General features: G+C 43.4%; 1 protein-coding gene across 8 annotated transcripts in view; it reads left to right on the top strand.

Moving 5' to 3' along the window:
- The window catches only part of KANSL1 (KAT8 regulatory NSL complex subunit 1), a 168,794-nt gene extending 144,935 nt beyond the window's left edge, over positions 1-23,859 (top strand). For 6 of the 8 annotated variants that reach the window (XM_059669843.1, XM_059669844.1, XM_059669842.1 and 3 more), the window contains 9 exons: positions 3,689-3,860; positions 14,015-14,197; positions 14,624-14,812; positions 15,142-15,290; positions 19,491-19,612; positions 20,459-20,516; positions 20,726-20,838; positions 21,511-21,763; positions 22,071-23,859. In XM_059669843.1, coding sequence (XP_059525826.1) covers positions 3,689-3,860; positions 14,015-14,197; positions 14,624-14,812; positions 15,142-15,290; positions 19,491-19,612; positions 20,459-20,516; positions 20,726-20,838; positions 21,511-21,763; positions 22,071-22,298 — 1,467 coding nt within the window. In that variant the 3' untranslated portion in view covers positions 22,299-23,859. The remainder of the gene's footprint in view (positions 1-3,688; positions 3,861-14,014; positions 14,198-14,623; positions 14,813-15,141; positions 15,291-19,490; positions 19,613-20,458; positions 20,517-20,725; positions 20,839-21,510; positions 21,764-22,070) is intronic. The other 2 variants (XM_059669849.1, XM_059669850.1) reach the window with 1 other exon arrangement.
- The last annotated feature ends 2,079 nt before the right edge of the window (positions 23,860-25,938 follow it).

The raw sequence follows: 25,938 nt of genomic DNA, 5'->3' as shown, positions 1-25,938 counted from the left end.
AAAAACTTGTAAGTTTGGTTTTGAACTCTATATCCAGTCGTTTGCTTTCCTCCATTTCTGTCATTTGTGACCTGTTTCTTTGTCTCCGCATTTTTTATGCTTCATTGTGTTGATAGAGTGGCTTTGTGTGCTAGGTGTCCTATAGGGCCCAGTGGCTCAGCCTCCCCAATTACCTGAGGTGGACACTCTTGGTGCACCCCTTTGTGGGCTGTGTGCACAGTCTTTTGTAGTTAAGCCTTGATTGTTGTTGGTATCACTGGGGGGAATTGACCTCCAGGCCAATTGTCTGTGAGAATCAGCTGTGTCTACAGTGGGAGAACTTCTGTGCTGAAGATACCCTTATGGGGCAAGACTAGCAATGGGGCTTTGGTGCTCACTGAGTCTGCCCCCTGAGTGTGTCCCTTATGGATCTGAGGAGTTGTAATCTGGATGGTCACAATCTGCCCACTGGGTACACTGGCTCTTGGATCTCTAAGGAGGTGCTAATTTCACCTCTGCCTGAGGCTACCCTGCAGGAGCTATGGAGAGATCTTCAGATTCCTCTTCTTTGTTTGGAGTTTGGAAGTGCCCAGGTAAGACCCAGCTGTGAAGCAATGCAAGCTGCTATGGGGCCTTGGGCCTTCTTTTGGATGTTCTGAGTCTCTCTGACCCAGCTGCAGTTTGTTTGGTAATCTTAGATTGCAAAGGGCCAGGCCTTTTATATGCAAAAGCTTCTGTGCACAGCTTGGGCAGGGCGGGGTCTCAGGGGATCAACAGGGTGGAGCAAACAGCTTTGGCTGATCCTCAGTCCTACCCTAAGAGGCCCCAGGTCTCAGTGTCCTGGTAATCGCAGCAAGCACCTCTGAGAGAAAGCCGCCCTCGAGTTCCAACTGATGCCAGACAGTCCAGTTTCTCCCTGTATGAGTCTGGTCCCTAGAGACTCACCTGGAACTGGAGTTCAGAGCAGTCGGGAGCTTGAGACTCCCTCCTGATTGAAAAAGACAACCGCGTCATCAGTTGCCAGCCCTTTCCACGTGCGCTTCCGTACCTCTGCACTTTACTTCCACACCTCCTTTGGGTTTCAGTGTGCTTTTCTCTTTCCTTCTAGTTGTAGAATTTTCACTCAGCCAGCCTTCCTGTGGTTCTGGATGATGTCCATTTTTGTCTTTTAGTTGTATTTTTAAAGTGGTTGTGCGAGGCAGCTATTTCTGGTGTTTACCTACGCCGCCATCTTGGTTTTCTAGGATACGCTTTTTTTTTTTTTTTTTTTTTTTTTTAATCTGGTCCCTGTTACTCCTTAATGGCTGGAAGTAGTCTTGTGGCAGTATTGTTTTCTTTTCCAAAATTTTATTATGAAATTATTTAAACACGGTAAAGTTGAATGATTTTACAGTATATTTACCTGCATTAACATTTTACCACATTTTATCACATATTCATATTTCCATTCATTAATTACATACTTTTTAGTTCATTGAAAGTCAGTGGTGTTCCTCTGCTGCATTTGCTGAAAACTGGGAGTTGAATATAGAGGTTTGAACAAATTTCATTTTGAGTTTTGTCAAGGGAAAAAAAAGGCGTCTTGAGAATTTGCATCAGAAGACACATAATGTCTTGTCTCTCTTTTTGTGTTACCAGCCTCTAGTGGTCATTGCCTACACCTATTATTATATTAGGAGTTGAAGAATTAGGGGTATTCTATTTGTTTAATTTCTGTTTCGTTTATTAGCTAGGCTATATCTATACAAAGAAAATAACTTTTTTGCAATATTGGTTTAAGCAAAGTCATAATTTATACAGAAAAAGGCATGGTTCGTGTTTGTTTCCTTTTGTCCATTAGTTTTCAAAATAACAAGTTGGTTTCCTACTATCTTCTAAGAGCAATCAGTGAAGTCTTTGATGGATGAGGGGGATGTGTATAGATTATGAAGTCATTGGTTTAAACTTACTTGGCTTATTTCAAGGCATTGAAATTTTTTTGATGTTAAGATTGTCATCTTTGATTAGTAGAAGCTTCTCCAGGCTTGCTCTTGAGTCCTTTTGCCTTGGCTGCAGTAGTCTTGAGAGCTTTCTCATTTTTCACTATTAATATTTAATAGGAACCCACACTTTGAATTTTTCTAGGCGGCCTGACCATAATTTGAGCTTTGTGGTTCTCTATAATTTTGCTTTCCCAGGAAACATTTGGCAGTGTCTGTATTCATTTTTGATTGTCACAAAGGGGGAAGGAGAGTGCTACTTGCACCAGGGACAGAGGCCAGGAATGCTGCTACTTATCTGCAGTGCACAAGGACAGCCCTTTCTCACAATCCAGGAAATTGACATTGCTGGACCTTTATTAACAGACTAGAGGCCCACACGGGTAGGGTCCCGAGGCCTGGCCGGTGATCGGGGTCGATCTGGGCCGTCTGGCTGCCAGATGGGGCCTCCCTTCCCTGGCTGCCGTCTGGGTCCTTCCTTCGTACCACGCCGCCCTCTGTTGGTCAGCACACGTCATAGTGAGCGATCAAACTCCCAGTCGAACTCCTGTGGTGACAATTTGCACATTAGGCCTTTATATAGATAACTTAACAAATGTCATACATCTAACCTTCACAGGACCTTCTTTACATGCCGTCCACCAATGTGGTTGCAAAAAGTAGGCATTTGAGGAATGTTGATAAAGAGCATATATGTATCTTTCTCCTATACATGATCATAAAGATAAACAGCTTTAAAGTGATACCAGTGCTAAAACTAAATTTAGCTCTTGCAGTTGTTACAGAATTTTTGATAGTAGATTTTTGAGGCTACTCTTCTGTCTTTATTATGATACTACCCTTGTTCCTAGCATCCCTTCTCATAGTGCCATTCCACAGGCTAGTTTTTTCTTCTAGGACTGTGTGCTGCCAATTAATGGGGGGGGGGGGGGTGGCGTGGAAAGGCGGTTTGATTTGTTAAATGCTAACCTTGTTCTAAAGCAGTGGTTGGTTCTCAGCCTTGGCTGCACATTAGAATCACCTGGGAATCTTTTTAAAATCCTGATTTCTGGGCCTCATCCTCCGGAAATTCTGTTTCTTTGTTACTAATGTTGTGGCCCCACACCATCACAAAGAAACAGAATTTCTGGAGGATGAGGCCCAGAAATCAGGATTTTAAAAAGATTCCCAGGTAATTCTAATGTGCAGCCAAGGTTGAGAACCACTGTTCTAAAGTGTAGCTAATGAGTTCCATGTAGTCCAGGAAAACTTGTCACCTTATTTGGAACCACCTATAAGTGTTTCTAGGAAGAGATGTCAGCTGTTGTTGGTTATTAAGGTTCTTAGGTGGATGAAGTTGCTGGAGAGAGCAAGTCATGTCCCACCAGGGACTCTGGAGTCCACTATTCAGTTTAACAGATGGTTGAGAACCATGAAAGTGGTAGAAGCATGTAGGTTTTGTAAAGTGTTCTTAGAAAGCAGTTTCAATAGCTTTGAAGTATAACAAGTTTGATGCCTAGGTAAGCATTTAGGGCTTCAAAAAGCTGGATTTCATCACAAAGAAGCAAGTTTACTTAATTACTTTGAAGGTTCATGTATTGGAGAAATGGAAGTGTTAACGAACTAATCAAACTTTTGTTATCGGTGTCATCTAGGTATCTAGAAAAAGCCTTTTAAATCTTCAGTGTAATGAGTGGGAAGCTGGGTTTTTATCAGACACTCAATTGTCACTTTTGCCTGACTCTTCGCAGGTTTATCGCAACAGCCCAGTGCGTTCTGGCTGTGATGTGAATCCCTTCTGTGCACTGTGTGGCTCAAGCAATGCCAGCACCATGCCTCCGGAAATCCACTACGAAGCCCCTCTGTTGGAACGCCTTTCCCAACTGGACTCTTGTGTTCACCCAGTTCTGGCATTTCCAGATGGTAAGAAAGGCCACAGAATATAGTCTAATAAATGAGACTCAAAGAGTTGAAAGTGAAAGGAAGTCAGCCAAGATCTTGGTACAACTCAGATATTATGATTGTATTGCTATCTGTCAACAGTCTTCTCAGAATTTTACAGATAGAATGCAATAGATCCATCAGATTTGCTATAAGAGAAAGATTTCTCCCAGCACTTCAAATGGCTAGGCGGGGCTAAGGACAGTTGCCTCCTGCCACAAGCAAAGTGGTCTGTTATATCCCTGTATATCTTTAAAAATGTATTACCTGTGTGCCCATTACGTAAAATAGGGTGGGCAGCACTATTCTGAGAGAATGTCTTCCTATTGGGTGTGTATGTATTACTGGGAGTGGTTACATGACAGCTTTCCAAGGTGTACGTGAGCATAGATCTTCATTGTTAGCATGTACTATTTTTCTAAGACTAACCTACCTTACTGGTAAGCCTTTGTGTTTGCCAGTTTTCCTTTTCATAATTGCTCTTCACAAAAGAAAATTTCACAAAAGAAAATTATTCCTCTTACCCATATTGAGTCTCTTTTCTGTTTGTTTTTTCATATTAAGTTTCAATATGGGTCTTGCCCCAGAATATAAATATTTAGGCAGTAGGGACACCAAAGGGACCATTTCCAAGAATTCATGGCTCCTGAAGGAGAATCCTGTGGGAATTAAGTAAAAAAGAATTGGAGTAAATGAAGATGGAGTTACCTTATTTTGTGTAGATTCTATGTTTGTCATCTTAGAGTAAATATTAAGAGACTAAAGTTAGACTTCATTCTGTCTAAAAGTCTGATTGACTAAGGTTTAAAAGAAAGATTTTTCCTTCAGCTAATTAAATACATTTACATGTCAAGGTCTCAATTAAAATATTTCTGAGTTTATGTTGTATTTTTTTTCAATTGCATTTCATATGGTACAAGTCCATGAGCAAAAATGTTAAAACCACTGCTCTAGATATCACCTGCAAGAATCCAGTGCTTTCATAATCTGGATTATTTCATTCATTTTCAGATAATCTCAGGATCTGGCTCCAACCTACAGATATAATAAGCATTTCCTTTCAAATCACTGGTATTTTTTTTTTTAAATATATTTTATTGACTTTTTACAGAGAGGAAGAAGGGAGAGAGATAGAGAGTTAGAAACATCGATGAGAGAGAAACATCGATCAGCTGCCTCCTGCACATCTCCCACCGGGGATATGCCCGCAACCCAGGTACATGCCCTTGACCGGAATCGAACCTGGGACCTTTCAGTCCGCAGGCCGACGCTCTATCCACTGAGCCAAACCGGTTTCGGCAAATCACTGGTATTTTATCTGTTATGTTATGGCTGTTTTTAAATTTACTTTCCATTACTTAAATTGTAAGCTTCCTGAGGGTAAGGGACCGTGTTTTTCTTCCTATTCTGTCCTTTATAACACCTCACAGATATTCTGTGCAATTTTTTTTCAAGGAGGGTAATTGAGATAGGAATATGTTAAAAGATAACTGAAAGAGGACTCTGAGGAATGAGAATTATGTGGGATGTAAGGTTTACTTGTTTGTAGGAGAAAAAAAAATGTTTTAGCATGGGTGGTATGTAAACTTTTTCTTAAAGGGACAGATGCTCAGTAATTCGGATTTTTTGAGCCATAGTATGTTTAGTCTGTGCAGCTTCACAACTCTGCCATAGTAGTACAAAAGCAGCCATAGACAATATATAAACAAATGGTGTGGCTGTGTTGTAATAAAACTTTATTTATAAAAACAGTCATTGCCCTAGCTGGTTTGGCTCAGTGGATAGTTGTTGGCCTGCGGACTAAATGGTCCCAGGTTCCATTCCAGTCAAGGGCACATTGCCTGGGTTGCGGGCTTGGTCCCCAGTGGAGGGCGTGTGGGAGGCGGCCATTCAATGATTCTCTCTCATCATAGATGTTTCTATCTCTCTCTCTCCCCCTCTCCTTTCTTCTCTTAAATCAGTATATATATATATATATATATATATATATATATATATATATATATATATATATATATTGTTTTTAAATATATTTTATTGATTTTTTACAGAGAGGAAGGGAGAGAGATAAAGAGTCAGAAACATCAATGAGAGAGAAACATCAATCAGCTGCCTCCTGCACATCTCCCACTGGGGATGTGCCCGCAACCCAGGTACATGCCCTTGACCGGAATCGAACCTGGGACCTTTCAGTCCTCAAGCCGAGGCTCTATCCACTGAGCCAAACTGGTTTCGGCAGTAAAAATATATTTTAAAAAAACAAACACAAAAAACAATCATTAATAGGCCCTGGCCAGTGTGGCTCAGTTGGTGAGTGTCATCCCGTGCACCAAAAGGTTGAGGGGTCAATCCCTGGTCAGGGTGCATATGAGAGGCAACTGATTGATGTCTCTTTCTCTCTCCATCTCTCCCTGCCTTTCCCTTCTTCTCTAAAATCAGTAAAAGCATTTTTTAAAAAATCATTACTGATATCTGTTCTTTAAATAATGCAATTCTTTTATTTTGTTAATCCTCATCCGAGGACATTTTTTTCCATTGATTTTTAAAGAGGGTGGAAGGGGGAGAGAGAGAAAAACATTGATGTTAGACACATTTATGTGAGGCACATCAATTGGTTACCTCCTGCACCTGCCCTGACCGACTGGGGCTGGGGATCGAGCCTGTAATCGAGGTATGTGACCTTGACTAGAATTGAACCAGTGGCCCTTCAATCCGTGGGCAGATGCTCTATTCACTGAGCCGAACCGGCTAGGGCTGAATTCTTTCTTAACCACCTAAATTCTGTAACTACTCCCTGACTTGTTATCAAAACTCTCTTTGACTAAAGAAAGAACATGGGATAATATTCTTGCTGCCATTTACTTTTAGCAAAAGTAGAAATGCTTAGAAAACTTGGAGCATATGAATAGATAGCTAGGCAGGAGTTTAGGTCAGGAATGGTAGAGCTGTAAATTAGCTTAAAACAGAATGAATCGAAGGCACTAAAACATTTTCCTCTGCTTCAAATTCCAGGGTCATTGACTTCTACCTTCTCTTGCCATTGGGTTATATAGTTCATACACCTGCTATTTGTATAGCATTTTGTGGTTTAAAAAGCACTTTTCCCACAACCTGCCTTAATTGCTTCTCATAGTAATCTTGTAAGGTGTTGCTTTCAGCTTTCCAGGTTAAGAAACAGGTTTGGAGAGGTAGTAGTTTTATCTCAGGCTAAATGGCTAAAGACTTTAGATGGCTGAAGAATTCAGACTCAGGTCATCTGATGCCTGACCTTCATTTTTCTCTATTCTGTGTTCCTCCCCAGCCAGGTTATTAAGAGAAGTCAGGTTTCTACTCAATTCCACACTCTGGGTGCAGATGAAGCCACCAGGAAGACTTAGGAACATTTCTCAGATTAGTTACTCTCTCAGGTTTACCATGTTGAATTGTGTAGTCTCATATTTGAAAAAGAAGTCTGAAGCCTATAACTGGTAGTTATATTCTGATTCCCATAAGGCCTCTTCCATACTCATTGAATATCAACTGATAAACATGGTGAGCATTCCTTTGGCAACAGTATTACCATGTATAGTTTTGAGTTGTCTCCTCCATGTGCCCTTGACTGGAATCGAATAGCTAATAGTTCCCTATTAACTGTCCTTTTGACTGGATCATATCTATAGATCTAACCACTGCCCTTATACTTCCCCACTCCATCCCATTCCAGGCAACTCGAGGTAGCAATGAGGGAGAAAAGAAGGAAAGATCATTTTCCCGCCTGCCTCTATTGTTTCTCCCTTTTTCTCTCTTATATACACACAGAGCTCCTAACCATGACACTGGGGTTTGAACAAGAAATGGTCATTAAATTCTCCTCATAGGAAGAGAATTCATATAAAGGAGAATATTTATGTATCTTTTACTATACCAAGTTGGATGGATGGACATTTTTGCCTATGGATAAATTAGACTTTCTGTGAGTTGACCTGGGGTCCTAGATACCATATTAATATTGTTCTTATTCAGATAATTTTGCTTTGTCCTAACAACTCCCACACTCAGAATGCAATCTATTTGTAAACTGGAAGATTGGCAGGGCCATAAGTCCACAGGGCACCATCCTATGTGAATAGTTCCCCCTGAAGTATTGAGATTCCCTGTGTATCATTGTGTAGAATAATGAATAACAGTGAAGACTAGCAGCTAGAACAATGCTGTGTAGGTCAAACAGGGTCACCTTTTTGCAACCTCTTCATTTTTAAGTAGAACCAGTTGTGTAGTTTGTGCGGATAGGAACCAACTGAGGCTCATAATACTAGATTTCTGTCTCCCTTCTTGACCTCATTCACTCCCATTAAGTGTAGCTAGAGATGATAGAATTTGAGGAACTGTAAACCAGGCAGGAATGTGGAGGCATTAGGGTGTAATCACTTTTTAGTATTCCAGAAAGAGGGGCTTGTTTCCTTACCACCTTCCTTAATCTTGGTTAATCTTTAGCTTGAAATGTAGAGGATATGTAACCTTGGGGAAAACAATGTTAGTTAAGTTTGGGTTTAATAAGAGCACCACCTGCTGGCCATGAAGATAAGTGTTTTGAGAGAGCTTGCCAAGACAACTAGTTGTATAGGTGGCTACCACAACTGGCCAGCAGGAGGAGGAAGTGAGCATTGCAAAACACCCCAAGAAAGTGTGTTTTGAGAAAATGGTGGAAGAGTATGAGCAAAACCGTCAAATGAATTGACCCTGGTGAGCCTGTAGTCAAGGTCTTTTCATTTTGTTTGCAGAAATAGTAACTTAAGATGTTTGTAATCATTTCTGTTTTCTTGTTACTGACCTGATCAAGTATCTGCAATCTTTATTCTCTAATAATAGCACTTTAATGCCATCGCCTATGAAGATATAGAACAGTGATGGCGAACCTATGACACACGTGTCAGAGGTGACACACGAACTCTTTATTTTTGGTTGATTTTTCTTTGTTAAATGGCATTTAAATATATAAGATAAATATCAAAAATATAAATCTTTGTTTTACTGTGGTTGCAAATATCAAAAAATTTCTATATGTGACACGGCACCAGAGTTACGTTAGGGTTTTTCAAAATGCTGACACGCCAAGCTCAAAAGGCTCGCCATCACTGGTATAGAATGTATAAAATTCTCTAGCTGAATGGGTCCCTATAATTTTCTTTCCATTTCATATCTCTTTCTTTGCTTACTTTCAGCTTCTCTATATCCAATCTTATTCCATAGGTTTAGCTCTGCGTGGATCCTAGGTTTCATTTCTTCTTCAGGTAGAGCATGAGTTCATATCAGCAATTCCTAAGAGATTATTTTTGTTCACTGATTGGGGGATTTACCTGTTCACTCTTATATAAAAGCATTTAAAACACAGCATACTTCTGGCAAAGTGTAGCTACCTGAGTTCCCTAAATATTAGTAGTTCATTATTATCCCTAACTGCTTATTCTGTGGGTTTGTAGGAGGAGTTCTTAGCTCTACTTATTACCTCAACGCCAAGGATGTCCTCTCTTGTGCTTACTCGAATTGTTTGATAGTGGCTGTCTGGATTTAGTTGTTTTTTTTAAATATATTTTATTGATTTTTTACAGAGAGGAAGGGAGAGGGATAGAGAGTTAGAAACATTGATGAGAGAGAAACATCGATCAGGTGCCTCCTGCACACTCCCCACCGGGTATGTGCCCACAACCACGGTACACGCCCTTGACCGGAATCGACCCCTCTATCCACTGAGCCAAACCGATTAGGGCATGGATTTAGTTATTTTTTTAAAGAAGAGTCTGCAGTCTTTGGGTCCAGCAGAAACTGTGATTGCTTAGCCTATGTTCCAGTAGACAGAGGAGGGGAGAGCTAGGTTACCAGTCCTGCTGCCTCATCTACAGATGGAGAAGCTAACGCCTGGTTAAGTTACTTGTTCTTTTTTTTTTTTTTTTTTTTTAATATATTTTATTGATTTTTTACGGAGAGGAAGGGAGAGAGAGAGAGAGAGTTAGAAACATCGATGAGAGAGAAACATCGATCAGCCGCCTCCTGCACATCTCCCACTGGGGATGTGCCCGCAACCCAGGCACATGCCCCTGACCGGAACCGAACCCGGGACCCCTCAGTCCGCAGGCCAACGCTCTACCCACCAAGCCAAACCGGTTTCGGCAAGTTACTTGTTCTTATTTTTCCCTCCTATTCAGTGATGGTACTGGGACCTGAATCCAGGTCTACTTCCAGTCCGTTGCCCTTTTTTTCACTGTCTCCTTTTTCCCCTGGCTTAATTTTCAGTTTTGGGAGAGCAGTGACTGAGAAAAATAATAGGAAAAAATTAAATCACTATGGTTTTGTAGTCTCATTAAATAGCCTTTGCCAAGTGGGAGTAACGTTTCTGGTGACAAAGAGGTATCCTGGGTTATAGAGGGAAGTGTTTTCTCCCCTTTCTTACACCTATATATGTTCCAGCTCAGTCCAGCTTTCAGAATGCCTCTAGACCAGCGGTTCTCAACCTGTGGGTCGCGACCCCTTTGGCGGTCGAACGACCCTTTCACAGGGGTCGCCTAAGACCATCCTGCATATCAGATATTTACATTACGATTCATAACAGTAGCAACATTACGGTTATGGAGTAGCAACGAAAATAATTTTATGGTTGGGTCACAACATGAGGAACTGTATTTAAAGGGCCAGAAGGTTGAGAACCACTGCTCTAGACCAGGGGTCCTCAAACTACGGCCCGCAGGCCACATGCGGCCTGCCGGGTGTTTTTGCCGCCGCTGTCTGTCCTGCTTAGCAGCCGACTCGTCCCGGGCCCGTAGTGCGCTTGTGTGGAATGCCTGAGGGACAGTGAACTGGCCCCCTGTTTAAAAAGTTTGAGGACCTCTGCTCTAGACAATGCTTTATTTCCTAAGGGTCAGTGGTCTATTCTCAGAACTAGAAAATAATGTCTGGTCCTAAGACTGCTTGCCCATTAGGGACAATCATCCCTAAAAATGGAAACATTCTTTTTTTTTAAAGTATATTTTTATTGATTCCAGAGAGGAATGGAGAGGGATAGAGAGATAGAAACATCGATGAGAGAGGAAGTCATCAATTGGCTTTCTCCTGCACTGCCCCATGGGGATCAAGCCCACAACCTGGGCATGAGCCTTGACTGGGAATCGAACTGGTGACCTCTTGGTTCCTGGGTTGATGCTCAACTGCTGAGCCACACCAGCCAGGCGGAAATATTCTATTTCGTATTCATTCTAGTCCTGAAAGGTCTGGTGTTCAAACTTGGTCTTTGAAATGTCATGAAATCCATGGTCTATAACAGGGGTGGGCAAACTTTTTGACTCGAGGGCCACAATGGATTCTTAAACTGGACTCAGAAGAAGGAGCTGCGGCCGTGTTTTCCTGACGTTGCCATGTTAACACTGCTGCTGGTGAAGGAGCGGAGGGGAGAGCAAGAGAACCCTCCGCTCTTTCGGCTCCACGGGCCAGATAGAACAGGATCTGGCCCGCGGGCCGTAGTTTGCCCATGGCTGGTCTATACTATAGGAAAGAGTGGTAAAATTCTTTAAAACTGCAGAACTCCCTTGAAAATATCCTATACTCCCCAGTTCCTTAGGGATAATTTGAGAAACATCAGTCTTTACCTGAGAATTAAACCTCTCCATTCTCTGAGCCAAAGAATAATTGTATGGTATAGTGGCTAAGAGTATGGGCTTTAAGGTTGTGCAAACCTGAGTTTGAATGTTGATTCTTACTAACTAAACAGTGTAACCTGGGACAGTTAACTCACCTCTCTGAACCTGGTTTTTTATCTTTAAAAGGAGCATAATGATGATTACATCAGGGAATTATTAGGAAGATTGAATGGTATATACACACAATGCCAGCCACCTAGTAATGGGTTCAGAAAATGGGTTATTTATTCCTCTTTTCTTGCCCCCACCCAGTCCTAGTTTATATTGAGCACATATGCTACCCTCCCTGAGAGCCAAAATCCCTCATATGTTTAGAAAATATGTTAAGAAGAGTATGTTTGTAATAGTGCTGAAAAAAGAAGGCAGGGCATCAGTGACTAGTTTAGAATGATTTTTTTTTAAATAATGGAAAACAGGATAACTGTGGGGTAGGAGCTGTTACAGGGAGGTTTTTTGCCAACAAAGAAGGACACAAGCAGGGATTAGACTGGGCATTTGTCTGGGTGCTGAATTTGAATTTGGATATCCAAGTTGGATTTTCCCCTCTTGTACCTCTGCTCCATCAGTGCCTATTGCCATCATTCTATGCTGCAGTAGTGGTATGGACTCTGAGGCTAGAACTTTTGAGTATGTCCCGGGTGTTTAATGGTCCCCAGGAGGAATTGGGAGCTAAAGAGAAATGTGCTGGTCTTCAGATTTAAAAGAACCTTGGGAAGCTTTTCAGAACTCTGAAAAAAAAAAAAAAAAAAAAAACCACCCACACCTGTGTCTGTTGTGGTGACCTTTCAGCATATTGAGACTATGAAAAGGAAGACCTGAGGTTCAGGTTGCCACTAGAGGAATCTAGCCAGAACAACAGGGCAAGAAATAGAAATGAAAGGCATATAGATAGAAAAGAAGTGGAACAGCCTCTATTTGTAGATGAAATACTGTGTATGTAGAAAGTCCTAAGGAATCTACAACAGTGAAAAGCTATTAGTAATGAGTTTAGCAAGATCACAGGATATAAGATTAGTATCTTTTAAAAATTACTGTATTCTTATACTATCAATGAACAATTAATTATAAGTTGAAATTTTTTAAGTGCTGTCAAACACAAAATACTTAAGAATAAACTTAACAAAATGTAAATATGATCTATACATTGAGAACTGACAAACATTGCTGAGAGAAAATTAAAGAAAATCTTAAAATATGGAGAGAGATACCATGTTCATGGACTCAAAGACTCAGTACTGATGGCAGTTCTCCCCACATTGACCTATTAGAATCAGTTTAATGCCACAACAAGCTTTTTTTGTTTGTTTGCTTGTTTTTTCAAAAGCTTAAAAGAGGAGAACAGATCCACCTACAAGTGAATAGGAATCAGTTTGTCTTACCTGCTCACTGGATGTTAGAATACAATGGAGTAACGCCTTAAAAGTCTGAGATAAGTCTAAAAAGATTAATTTGTGATGTTGAATATTAACTAATCAGTTAAAAAAACTAGATAATCTCAAGATGGGGTGGTGGGGCTCTAGAGGAAAGTGGGTAAATATGGTATAGTTCTTATTTAGGGGGAAAGATGTAGTGCACAATACAGTGCCTGCTACACAGGAGAGAGTGGATATTGAATGGTTATATCCTGACAAATCTATATTGATGGAAGTAGGTTTAAATGTTTTAGTCTCTAGAACAGTGATGGCGAACCTATGACACGCGAACTCATTTTTTTGGTTGATTTTTCTTTGTTAAATGGTATTTAAATATATAAAATAAATATCAAAAATATAAATCTTTGTTTTACTATGGTTGCAAATATTAAAAAATTTCTATATGTGACACAGCATCAGAATTAAGTTAGGTTTTTTCAAAATACTGACACACTGAGCTCAAAAGGTTTGCCATCACTGCTCTAGAAGAATAGAAACAGGATGTTTATCAGTCTTTCAGACCAATAAAGTTAAACATCAGAATATGAACAGAAAACTCCATCGATTTAAACAAAAGGTGTTTGGGGTGTATTTTGGTTTTGAACTTGAAGAATAAAAAAGGCCAAAGTGACTTGCTTGTGAATAGGAGAATGACCTTCGTTAGGTTCAGATAGAGAGATATTCTCTATCAGCAGCAGCCAATGGGTGGCCCGTGGTGTGATGTTTCCCTGGCTGGTGTGGCTCAATTGGTTGGGGCGTTGTCCTGTGCACCCAAGGGTTTTGGGTTCAACCCCTTGCCCTAGGGCACATGCAGGAAGCAACCAGTCAATGTGTCTCTTGCACATCCATGTGTCCCCACTCTCCCCCTCTTTTCCACTCTCTAGAAGTCAATGGAAAAAATATTGTGGGGTGAAGATTAAAAACAAAAGAATGGTGTGATGTAGATCTTGCCTACTGCGAGAGTCAGAGTTACTGGTGAACTCACCTCACTTCATGAGATAGGAGCCCATAGGCCAGGTGTTTGGACTAACCTTTAGGTGTTTTGTGTTTCTTGCAGATGTTCCCACAAGCCTGCACTTCCAGAGCATGCTGAAATCTCAGTGGCAGAATAAACCTTTTGACAAAATCAAACCTCCCAAAAAATTTTCACTTAAGCACAGAACACCCATGCCAGGCAGTCTATCAGATCCAACTCGTAAAGACAGGCACAAGTTGGTCAACTCCTTCTTAACAACAGCCAGTAAGTTTTAGAGGACCAGGGAGTCCTCTAGTTATTTTTCTGTTCCTTTTATAGTCTCACGTTACTGGTTTGCTATGGCAGTATGTTGGGTTTGGGAATTGACTATACAAAGTCAGCTTATAGTCTACTTCTACTTGTCTTGGATTTTTTCAGATGGACCCAGAATGCTCAGTGAACAGCCATCAGTGGCACAGCATTGGGTCCATCTGTGAACAGGCTCTCTTCTGTAGCCTGGTGTCACATTTCTCTGGTTGAGGACCCTTTGGGCTCCCTAGCCATTTTGCTATTTGCTAGAAGCATCAGCCCCAGAGGACTGTCCTGCTGCCCCAGGTGTCTATCACTGGCCTAGAGAGAACTCAAGAGCTCGGAATTTAAATAAGATTAAGAGAAGGTATTTCACAGCTCTTTTTCTGTTCCCCTCTTCAGAGCTGTCCCATCACCAAACCCGGCCTGACAGGACCCACAGGCAGCACTTAGACGATGTGGGGTCTGTGCCTGTGGTGGAGCGAGTGACAGCGCCAAAAGCAGAGCGCTTGCCCAACCCACCACCACTCGTGCATGACCCAAACCACAGCAAAATGAGATTGCGAGACCATTCATCTGAGAGAAGTGAAGGTAGGGCCAGGCCCGGCACCTCTACCTGCATTGCACCTGCTCGGGGCTTTCTGGGGCAGCCTGCGCTTCTCTTAATTGCCCCCAGCTTTGTCCTTCATTCTAGGAAGGCAGAGTAGAGGGACCTTACTGCTTCTAAATGCAGGCCACTTCTTACTGCTGCAGCAACCTCTGCCCAGCCCCTTACCAGTTTGCTTCACCTTTTTATCCTCCAGGCTTAGAAAGCATTTTGCCTTTACTGTGTATTGCTGGAATTCCTAGCCTTTGCTAGGAATTACAAGTAGAGCTGGTAGAGGTAGCCACATATTCTTCTTTTCTGTTGACTTCTGCAGTGTTGAAGCATCACACAGACTTGAGCAGTTCGAGCTACTTGGCAGCCTCCCACCATTCACCGCACAGTCCTTTGGTGCGACAGCTCTCCACCTCATCAGACACCTCTGCATCCACCAGCTCCAGCCCACAGGTTACAGCCAGCACATCTGTAAGTACCTGAATGAAATTGGCCGCACAGCCCCTCTGCAGTTTCAGCTCATTCAGATGTCTCTTTGGGACAGTTTAGAGAGTGAATTATGAAGCCCAGGGCAGTTATGGGGACTCAACTCATTTCAGAGAGGAAGGGAGAGAGGGGTAGAAACATCAGTGATGAGAGAGAATCATTGATTGGCTGCCTCTTGCACGGCTCCATACTGGGGATTGAGCCCACAACCCAGGCATGTGCTTTGGGCTGGAATCCAACCTGGGACCCTTCAGTCCGCAGGCCAATGCTCTATCCACTGAGCCAAACCAGCTAGGGTGTTATGTGTCTTTTTAAAATCAGAGTGGTGGTATTTGATTTTCAACAGAAAATCAAATTGAGTTGTTTTTCATAATAGAGATGGATCTGTGTTGAGCCATCCATAGAAAGCTTGATGCAAAGAAAAACCCTTAAAGTGGTCTATGACTATTCAAGATCTGTGGGACTAAGTTTCACATAGCACTCAACAGTACCATGGCTCTAACCCTCTTAGTCTAAGAAGTAAGCCAAGAGAAGTGATACCTATAGGTATTAAAGACATTTGATCTCCCAGCTTTTAACTTTACTGGTGAGTGGAGCTACTGTACCAAGAATAAAGACTGATGTTAGGGTGCCTGGAACAGAAGGGAGAAGGCCCATGCTTTTCCGAGGTACAGAGCAGAATTACAGATCCAGCAGGCTACCCTGGCATTGCTTACTGGTACACTCACAGTGACCTCATAAGTACTGCATTCTATCCAGAAAACTGGTCTCAAGCCATTTCAGACACACATTAGAATTTCGTTATAATATTTAGTTCCTCAAGGTGTGCCTCCTTGAATACATCTACCTGTAGTGGCTTTCTGTACTAAAGGGTCCTTTATGTAGTAATTATAATAATGGTAATACTAATAATAAAACATTGCCACTGTGATGTGTCAGTGCTAAGTGTTTTCCACGTGTTCTTTCAGTCAGTTCTATAATACCCTTTGAGGTATAGTTGGTGTTAAGGATTCCCATTTTGTAAACAGGGAAACTAAGGCTTTCCAAAGTTAAATAAATTGCATAAGCAAGGCAATTTGTGATGGTTATAATTGTGATTCAAACCCAGGCCGCCTGGCTGCAGAGCTGGCTCTCTTACATTACATACACAGTGTTGACCACTGGGGCACCCCATGGCAGAGGCACCTTATGCAGGTGCTTTGAAACCCCTTCAGAACTGACATCAAGAAACTTCTAAGCCCACAAAATGTGCTCACTAGGTAACTGTGATCAGGTAGGAATTCACATTGTTCTGTCTTTGCTCTGAATAGTCTCCATGTTCCTTCCTCTTCTTCACCTCCTACCTACATTCCACAAATTTTGTCTAAATAGGTGTATGTAGTATCTATCACAAACTTAGCTACCCATCAGCAAAAGGTAGATAACCAAAAGACCAAAGGATTTCAGAGAGAGTTGAATTCTGATATAAAATCTGAACTCTGAGATTCAGTATTTCTCACCTGCCAATCCTCCTGTGTCTGGAGACTGTAAACTTGTGCCTGGATCATTTGACATTTTTACTTATTAGTTATTGAGTATAAATTTCGTACATAACCCTGTGTTAATCATTAAGGCTCTTGCTGCCTTTTTTTTCTCTAAGAAGCTGGATTTATTTAATAAAGTGAAAGCCCAGATACTTAAAATAAGGTATAGAAACTAAAGGACATGGAGAGACATTTAGGGGGACAGAGAGCAGGAAGAGGTGTGTATGCTAGTGCTTCACAAAAGATTGTGGATGCATCGGAATCAACTCAATTACCTTTTTTTTTTTCAATTACTTTTTAAAATATCCCTGAAGATTCTGATTTCATAGTCAGAAAGGGGAGTCCGAGAATTTTTTTTTTTTTTAAGCTCTCCCTCTTCATCTTGCTTCTGATGTGCAACCAGGTTTGGGAACCACTGTCCATTCCCATCACCTGCTCTCTCTGATTCTAAACAGGAGAAGAGCAGTTATGTTCGACCAAATTAGTATCTGACGGAATGGGGGCGAGTCATTTTAGGGAAAATATATACCTGTTTCTGGCAGCAGTTTCACTTTTTTAAAAAATTTATTTTATAGAGAAAGAAACATCAGTTGGCTGCCTCATGTACGCCCCCTACTAGGGATCAAGCCCGAAACCTGGGCATGTGCCTGACTGGGAATTGAACCAGTGACCTGTTGTATGGGATGACACTCAACCACCTGAGCCGTACCAGCTGAGCTCGCATTCATTCTTTTTTTAAAAAAATATATTTTATTGATTTTTTACAGAGGGGAAGGGAGAGGGATAGAGAGTTAGAAACATTGATGAGAGAGAAACATCGATCAGCTGCCTCCTACACACCTCCCACTGGGGATGTGCCCACAACCAAGGTACATGCCCTTGACCGGAATCGAACCTGGGACCCCTCAGTTCGCAGGCCGACGCTCTATCCACTGAGCCAAACCGGTTTCGGCCTGCAAGAATTTTTAAAACATGCAATACCTGACTATGTAGTCCAGGGCACTAACCTCTTTTCCCTTAGATTGTCAAATAAGAAAATGACAACAGCCAACACAACCATATCCATCTGGTGTGACTGAATCAAAATTATACCTTTTGTTGTTGTTGTTATATCAGGAAAAAATATATTCTTGGGTGTGCCACAAAATTTTACTAATTAGTTTACATGTGCCATGAGATAGAAAAGGTTGAAAATCACTGATCTATTTTCACTTGATATAGAAGGAACTTCAGGTGAGAAAAACATTGTGATAACCTTAAGTCATAGGTAACGCAGTTAAATTACTTGCCCAGGAAGCACACTGCCTTTCAACATTCTCTGAGAATTTCCTGAAATGATGGGGTGAGTCAATTATATGTCGCCCTCCAGGAACAGAGTAGAGTGGTTGGTTGTAGGGAACAACCTCTTCCTCATCTTCTTTCACTAACCTCTTCTGGGCCAAGCACACATGGTGGTTTGGGTTTGAATGCAGTCTCTTAGGTGTTTCCAGCTGTATTGTCGCCACGGCAGCACGTTTGTCACCCACTGTTTCCCTCTGGCCTCTCACAGCTCAATTGCCAGTCTCTGTGGCAGGGTGGAGGGTGTTTGCTATCTGGGCACAAACAGCTAGTGGGCTTTTTCCTCCATCTACCAAGCCCTTTGGCTTTATTCCTTTGATCTCCCAGCTGCTGTAGGTGCCCACCTTCTCATTGGATCCTCATTAGTCTTTCCCAAGAGTTTGATCTTCTCAACTTCCCTTTCCAGGAGAGAGCTATAGAACCCAGTCCTCTTCTTCAGTTTCTCTCCACTCATCTAGAAAGCTCTCAGCTCTTCCCCCAAGAATAATAGCCACAAAGAGGGAAATCACATAGTGGCTGAGCAGATGATGGGTTCAGATTTAGCTGAAGAGTTCAGATCTATAAGAAGGAGGTGATTTCATGACATCCAAGGTTAGATGATCTATTGAGCTGGACCTATTTTGGGGACATCTTTCAGGATAAGGGAAATCATCTTTATAACCCAAAGAGTCACCACTAGGTTTAAGCATTGCTTTTAGGAGCTACTGTGAGTCTGAGTCATGGTTGGGGATAATAAGGGGGAGCAGAAAGGATTTAAAGTTGAGAGAGGTGCCTGGCCGGAGTGGCTCAGTTGGTGTTAGGTGTCCTTCCCGTGCACCAGGAGGGTTGCAGGTGCAATTTCCAGTCAGGGCCCATGCCTGGGTTGCAGACCCCTGGTAGAGGGCATGAAAGGACAGCTGATTGCTATCTCTATCTCTCTTCCTCTTTGTCTAAAAAAAAAATCAATTTAAAATGTGTATTAAAAATTATTTTAAAGTAAGGAGGAAGGGTAGTAAAGGTGTTTATAGAGGAATAGGAACCACAACTGACTCAAGGCCCCAGAATACCCACCCTGTGAAATTCACAGAAGTCTCTTCACATGAGCCCATGAAGGGGGCGGGTGGATAGTGAGACCTGTGCACAGAAGGTACTTATCAGGACCCACCTAATATTTCTCCTGAGGGCTTTGTTATGGGAGACCATCTTCTAGAAGCAAGCAGCTGCTGCCTAGCCCCCACCTGTGGGACCCAAGTGCCTGTTTATTGGTGATTCTGTTTTAAGTCTCTGGTGTATGCTTTGATGTTTGTAGAATTGTGCCTCTTTCAAACTTACCTTTGTCTTACAGCAGCCAATAAGGAGGAGAAGGGGAGAGAGCTCATTTGACATTAACAACATTGTCATCCCAATGTCTGTTGCTGCAACAACCCGTGTAGAGAAACTGCAATACAAGGAAATCCTTACTCCCAGGTAGAGGACTTAAATAAATCAGCTTCTCTCCTTATTCCTTTTTACTTTGACTCTCGTCACTGAGCTCTGGGTCCTAGCTTTGAGTTTTGTCTTCTTTTTAAGAGGAAGTTGTGTGTAACAGAAGTGAAATTATTTCTTATTAGTTCTCTCTCATTCCATTATTTAAGTCTAATCCAGTGGTTTTCAACCTTCTGGCCCTTTAAATACAGTTCCTCATGTTGTGACCCAACCATAAAATTATTTTCGTTGCTACTTCATAACTGTAATGTTGCTACTGTTATGAAGCGTCATGTAATTATCTGATATGCAGGATGGTCTTAGGCGACCCCTGTAAAGGGTCGTTCGACCGCCAAAGGGGTTGCGACCCACGGGTTGAGAACCGCTGGTCTAATCAGACCACAGGCCACAAAGTGGTGATAGACGTTATTTTGTTTGGACACAACAATGTGTTTTAAAATACTGAATTTGTCGTCAGCATCAAAGCAGGACTTCACATATGAATCTCTGTTTCTAGCTTTTGTTGTTATATCAGAAGATTGGGTGACCGTGTATATGCGATCCCATGTGGTAGCAATCTGCTGGTGCTAAATAGTGGTGGTCCCTTTAAATAGGTTCCTTTGTTTTTGTCAGTCTCCGAACCTGCATTGGGTTTTTGGCCCTTGTGGATATTGAGTGTGGGGCCTCTTTTAGAGGCCTCCAGGGCAAAGAAGGACAAGCTCTATAAGAGGGCAGAGCCTGCCAGCAGAAAGCAGTGTCACTCATAGGTACATGGCTCTCATTGCATGGACATGTGTAACCTGCTCCGGAAACTTGCCATCTCATGATTGTCCCTTCTTGGTTTTGCAGCTGGCGGGAGGTTGATTTTCGGTCTCTGAAAGGAAATCCTGACGAAGAGAACGAAGAGGTAATGGCATGGTCATTCTTTCTTAAAGAAGATACACATACGTGGGTGTACACATCCAGACCTGTGGTGTCAAATGCTGCAAGCTCACATTCCTGTTTTGACAGGGAAGAGGCTAGTGTGGGGTGGGGCTGGCTCTAGAATTGACCTACCCATTCTTAAACTCAGCTTTCTGGAAGAAATTGTTAATCATTGAAGCTGCTCTATTGCAGATCGAGGACTTGTCTGATGCAGCCTTCGCCGCCCTGCATGCCAAATGTGAGGAGATGGAGAGGGCTAGGTGGCTGTGGACCACAAGCGTGCCACCCCAGCGGCGGGGCAGCAGGTGATGGGACAGGGAATTTGGGCTGTGTCCATGGAATTGCCACTGCATCTCAATTGCTTTTGCTCTTCATATTCAGCCATTGGCAGTAGCCGAGAACACAGAAGCTCCTTGGTGTTTGTTGCAGCCAGTGAGAATATAAGCAGTCAGACTCTGGTCTCCTGAAAAGCAGGCTGACTGACATTTGGAGGCCTCACCACACACTGTCCTTCCTTTGGACAGTGGAGCATGGTTGTGTGGTCGTGCTCGAAAGAGCTGCCCCACCTTATCTCCAGTTACTGTTCACAGTTGCAGAAGCCCTCGGGATTCTCAACTAGAAAGATATAAATTTTGCTCTTTCCTTTGACTGTAATTTTCCGAGTCTGAACTAATTTCCCTTCCCCTGTGAGTTCTAGGCATTAGGCAGGGATCAGCGCTGGCATTGTCTGGCCCTGGCTTTCTTTTGGGATGACAGTTCTAGATATCATATTGTGTAGCCACCTTTGTACTCGGTGGTGGGAGGACGTGAGGGGATTTGTGATTCCTGGGAAAGAACTGTTGGTGTTAGTCTACCTTGGCTCCTCTGGTGGGACACTTGCTTTCATGCCTCTCCAGAACCCTCCTCCCCCACCCCCCAGTAATATACTAGAAATTCCCTTTACTCAGGCACTCAGATTTGCACTTCTTGGTGTACAGGTCTTACAGGTCATCAGACGGCCGGACAACCCCCCAGCTGGGCAGTGCCAACCCCTCCACCCCCCAACCCCCCTCTCCTGATGTCAGTAGTAGCCACTCTTTGTCGGAGTTCTCCCACGGTCAGTCCCCCAGGAGCCCCATCAGCCCGGAACTGCACTCGGCCCCCCTCACCCCTGTGGCACGGGACACTCTACGACACCTAGCCAGTGACGACACCCGTTGTTCCACGCCAGAGCTGGGGCTGGACGAGCAGGTAAGGGATGCTGCCTTTGCATGGGTTGGCAGGTGGGGGGTGAGATGGGGAAGGGGCAGCACTGCTGAAGATGGATCTTCATGTCATGACTCCCTCCCATTGTAAAGGGGAGGAGGGGCTGCACTTGAAATTGACCTTCTGAAGGCACAATGGAACTGGCCATGGTTAAAAGGGCGCCCACTCTGTGAGGGGTCTTCCCAAACCACCCAGGAACTCGAGAGAGACTGGTCAGGGACTCTAGTCCACATGTGTTGGGGCAGGAGCAGCTGGTACTGGGTGCTCACCAAGGCAACTTGTCTGCCCACAGTCTGTCCAGCCATGGGAGCGGCGAACCTTCCCCCTGGCGTACAGTCCCCAGGCAGAGTGTGAGGACCAACTGGATGCGCAGGAACGGGCAGCTCGCTGCACTCGGCGCACCTCAGGCAGCAAGACTGGTCGAGAGACAGAGGTGGCACCCACCTCACCTCCCATTGTCCCCCTCAAGAGTCGGCATCTAGCAGCAGCAGTCACAGCTCAGCGTCCAACTCACAGATGAGCGGGAGACGAGAATCTAAAGACTGACTAACTATTGGCATTAAAGCTTCAGAAATCTCTGCGTTTGATATTCAAACATCATATGCCGGAAATTTTCACAGTTTTTAGTGAATTTAAGGAATTTAGATTCTACTTTGTTATTTTTTTTTTTCTCATTTTGATTTTTGTTTTGTTTTGGTTTTGGTTTCCATGTTTGTTGTCACACACCTGAGCACTTCCTCCAGCTGGCAAACAGAAGTTCAGGATAAGACCCTGTCGGCCTGGTCCTGGCACATCCTCTGCACTGTTGAATCACTGGACTTAGCGGCGTTTGATGACCACCTCTCCCTCGCACCTGTGAGCAGGGTGGAACAGCCAAGTGGGCAGAGGGAATGGAAAGCTCCAGCTCAGTATTGCCACCTTAGGTTAGGGTGGGAGAGCAGCTCGCTCTGGGCTCTTACCCCTCCCCACTCCTCCACTCCCCTCCCACCTGTGGCTTGGCTCAGCTCCGGCCCTCCTGGCTGGGTCTCCCTTGGCCATCTGTGCTGGAGCACTCGCGCCAGAGCCTCAGCTGTAACTGCCAGCTAGAACGGCTTCCCCTGTCACCCAGATCTCGGAGACGGATGTGGGATTTCCTCTGCATTTGGTCATCTCTGTGTTGACTCCTTAACTGCAGTTAACCTGGCTGTGGCTGCTCAGGTCCCCATCCTGCCCCTTCGTGCTCTCGTCTGCTCCCCATGCCATATATACACCTACGCACACCAGTTCTTCCACTGGGACTTTTTTACCCTCTCCTGTTCCATGAAGCTAGAGTTAGGACTACTTAACCTCTATTCCCACCTCTGCCAACCAGGGGTCTGGGAAGTGAGCAGCCATTTCTTCTATGTAATTCTGTTTTCTCCGGCTGATTCATTCAGTCGTTTCCTTCCCCCTCCAGTTCCCTGTCAGTGTCAGTTCGGCCCTTCCTCTTTTAAGTTTCCCTTTCCTGTGGAACATTGTCTGGTCCCGGCTGTGGTTCCCACCGCTCCCCCGTGATCACTCCCTGGTTGTTACCCTTGTGCCTGTCTCATGTATGATCACATTACCAAAAGGGGCAATAAGGACTTTTTTTTTTTTTTTTTTTTGCCATTTTGTAATCATATAAAAATAGTAAGCAAACTGCTTAATGGTTGGGGTTTTTTCACAATTTTCAACATTAGTGATTCTTTTTGATTCTGTTTGCAAGTTAAAGGGTTTGTCATTGTTTCTTTAAAAAAACAATAATGCACCATATCCCTATGCATAAAGTGCTTCTTCTATTTATAAGGTTGAAAATTCTGAATAACCCTTTTAGCATTGTAAAAAAAAAAAAAAACAAAAACAAAAATGGAAAAAAAAACCTTGTATTTTGTAAATATTTTCTTTTTTCTGCTTTGAGCTGTGTATTGGCAGCGAAACATGTAGCTGTCTTTGTTCTATAGAAATGCTTTTCTTCAGAGAAGCTGATCTTTGTTAATGTCTTGATTCTGTTCGCAAAGCACAGACTAGTGCTTAAAAAAAAAGGAAGGAAAAAATGAAAAAAATAATAAAAAAAAGTTACAGAACTTTGTGTGCTGGGCCTTTTTTGCCACTTGGACATGGTATTGCTGCACAGTTCTCTGGTGTCCTGACTTGCTGTGGACTTTGAGACGTCTCTATTCTGTCGTATGGGCAGGGTCATCTTATCACCACCAGAAAGCGGGTGGGGCCAGTGAGAACAGATGCTTCGTATGGAGCCTGAGCTGCTTACCTGCTGCCTGAGATTACAGTATCTTTGAGGAGGCCAGGTGCTTGATTTTCTTTCTATAAAGATGAGTAAGTGGGTGGGCCTGTTCTTTATTGTTTTTTTCCTTTTCATGGCAGTGAAGTTGAAACCGCCAATGAGCTGCCTATCCTGGTCGTGGAAGCAGCAGTTGGCGAGATCACGTTTGTGGCCGCCCTGTTGCTGCTCCTCTAGTTACAGTTGCGATCTCTACTTCAGCTTCTGTCTGCAGTGGCTAAGGAAAAGCTGAGCAAAGTCATATTTTGAAACTTGGAAAATCTAAGGGCTCCATGTTAAGACCTTGAACTGATTACTGAGGAACAATAAGATGATGGTTTGTTTTGTTATTGTTTCTCTTTGTGACATTGCTAGGGGTTGGCTGGTATCCCTGTTTTGATTTAGCAGACCTGTTCCCCAGTACTGCTCCCAAGAGGAGGAAAGCAGCTCTGTAAGCCTGCAAGAGAGCTAAGCCATTCCTTCAGCTGATGGGCTGGTGTTCTGCTTCAGCCCCAGGCCTCGAGGCTCATTTCCAGGGAAGAAAACATCTCATATACCAACCCCAGTCTTTTCAGGGTTGACATCTCTAGAATGGGTCAGCCCCAAGGGTATTGACCAGGACCTTTCCGAGCACCAGAATGAGACAGTCGGCCTGAAAATGAAAAGGTTGAGAACTCTTCTTTCACCTTCTGGGCCCTAGAGAGAGTTGGTAAACCCTCATGGCCCGGTTTTAACAACGTTGTCTTTCCCTATTCGGAGCTAAGTTCTCCAAAGCTGAAAAAAGACGTGAAAGTCATACATCCCATAGCATTTCTTTGTCTTTTGAATTTATGCACATAGACCTCATTTAATCAGTAATAACTTTATTTCCAAATTCACTTTTACAGCAACAGTCCGTGTATATCATTTGTTAAAACACACAATACACCATATGGACATTCACAGACAGGAAGCTAAGCTAAGATTGTTTCCCCCCACCCCACCCCCCACCCTTAAAATTACTGAAGAAATCATGGGACTTGCAAGTGTCAGAAATTGCCCTGCCAGACACTGCAAATTCATGGGCTCAGTCCATTAGGAGGTGAGCCTGGGTCAGTGCCCAGGATAACCCTTTCAAAACTGAAGCGCAACTAGAAGTCTCATGAAGCCATGGACCTATGGATGGGACACAGTGACCTCCATCTTTACCCTCATCCCTGCCTCTTGGGGGACAAAGATAGAAGAGGGTGAGGAAAAGATCTTGGCAGCTGCTAGATACAGGCTGCATGTCCAGAGTCAGTGGGAAAAGTGGCACAGAGGTGCCCACGGCTTACAGCAAAGTTTGCCAGGGTCTGGGAGGCACGATTGTGGGCTTGGGGCCAGCAAGAGACCAGAGCAACCACATCTCCAGATTCCTCCACAAGCCTCACCGCCTGCACCTGGCTGGGAAGGACATGGGAAGCAGCTGGCAGCTACTGCACTTGGGAATCCAGTCGGTGAAAAGGCGGCACCCCCAGGACCTCTAGCAAATGCGGTTGAAATGGTGAAGAAAAGGGTTACAAGGAGGTTTAACTGCTGCACTCCAAGACTTCCCCTTGCCCATGGTAACTATCTTACAGGTTCCTCCCCCCAACCCCTATAGCACAACAAGCAATCGCAAACAGGATACAGTCTCACCATTGAAGTCAATTTAAATGGAACTATTGATAGAATGGAGAGCTTGAAGGAACCAGGCATAGAGCATACCCAGCCCACCCAAGGGACACTGACTGGAGAGAGGGAATGGGGAGAACTCAGCCCTGGGGGATTGTCCTCATTTAAGGTCACAAGCCAGCACCTCTTTGTCTCTCCTCCCCAACACTGACCTGATCACCCTAAACCATAATTTTGAGGCTGACCCCAAGCA

This window comes from Myotis daubentonii, chromosome 16, assembly GCF_963259705.1.
Source record: "Myotis daubentonii chromosome 16, mMyoDau2.1, whole genome shotgun sequence".
Taxonomy (NCBI): domain Eukaryota; kingdom Metazoa; phylum Chordata; class Mammalia; order Chiroptera; family Vespertilionidae; genus Myotis; species Myotis daubentonii.
The sequence above is the reverse complement of the archived record's forward strand: the minus strand, read 5'-3'. Positions and strand labels throughout refer to the sequence as shown.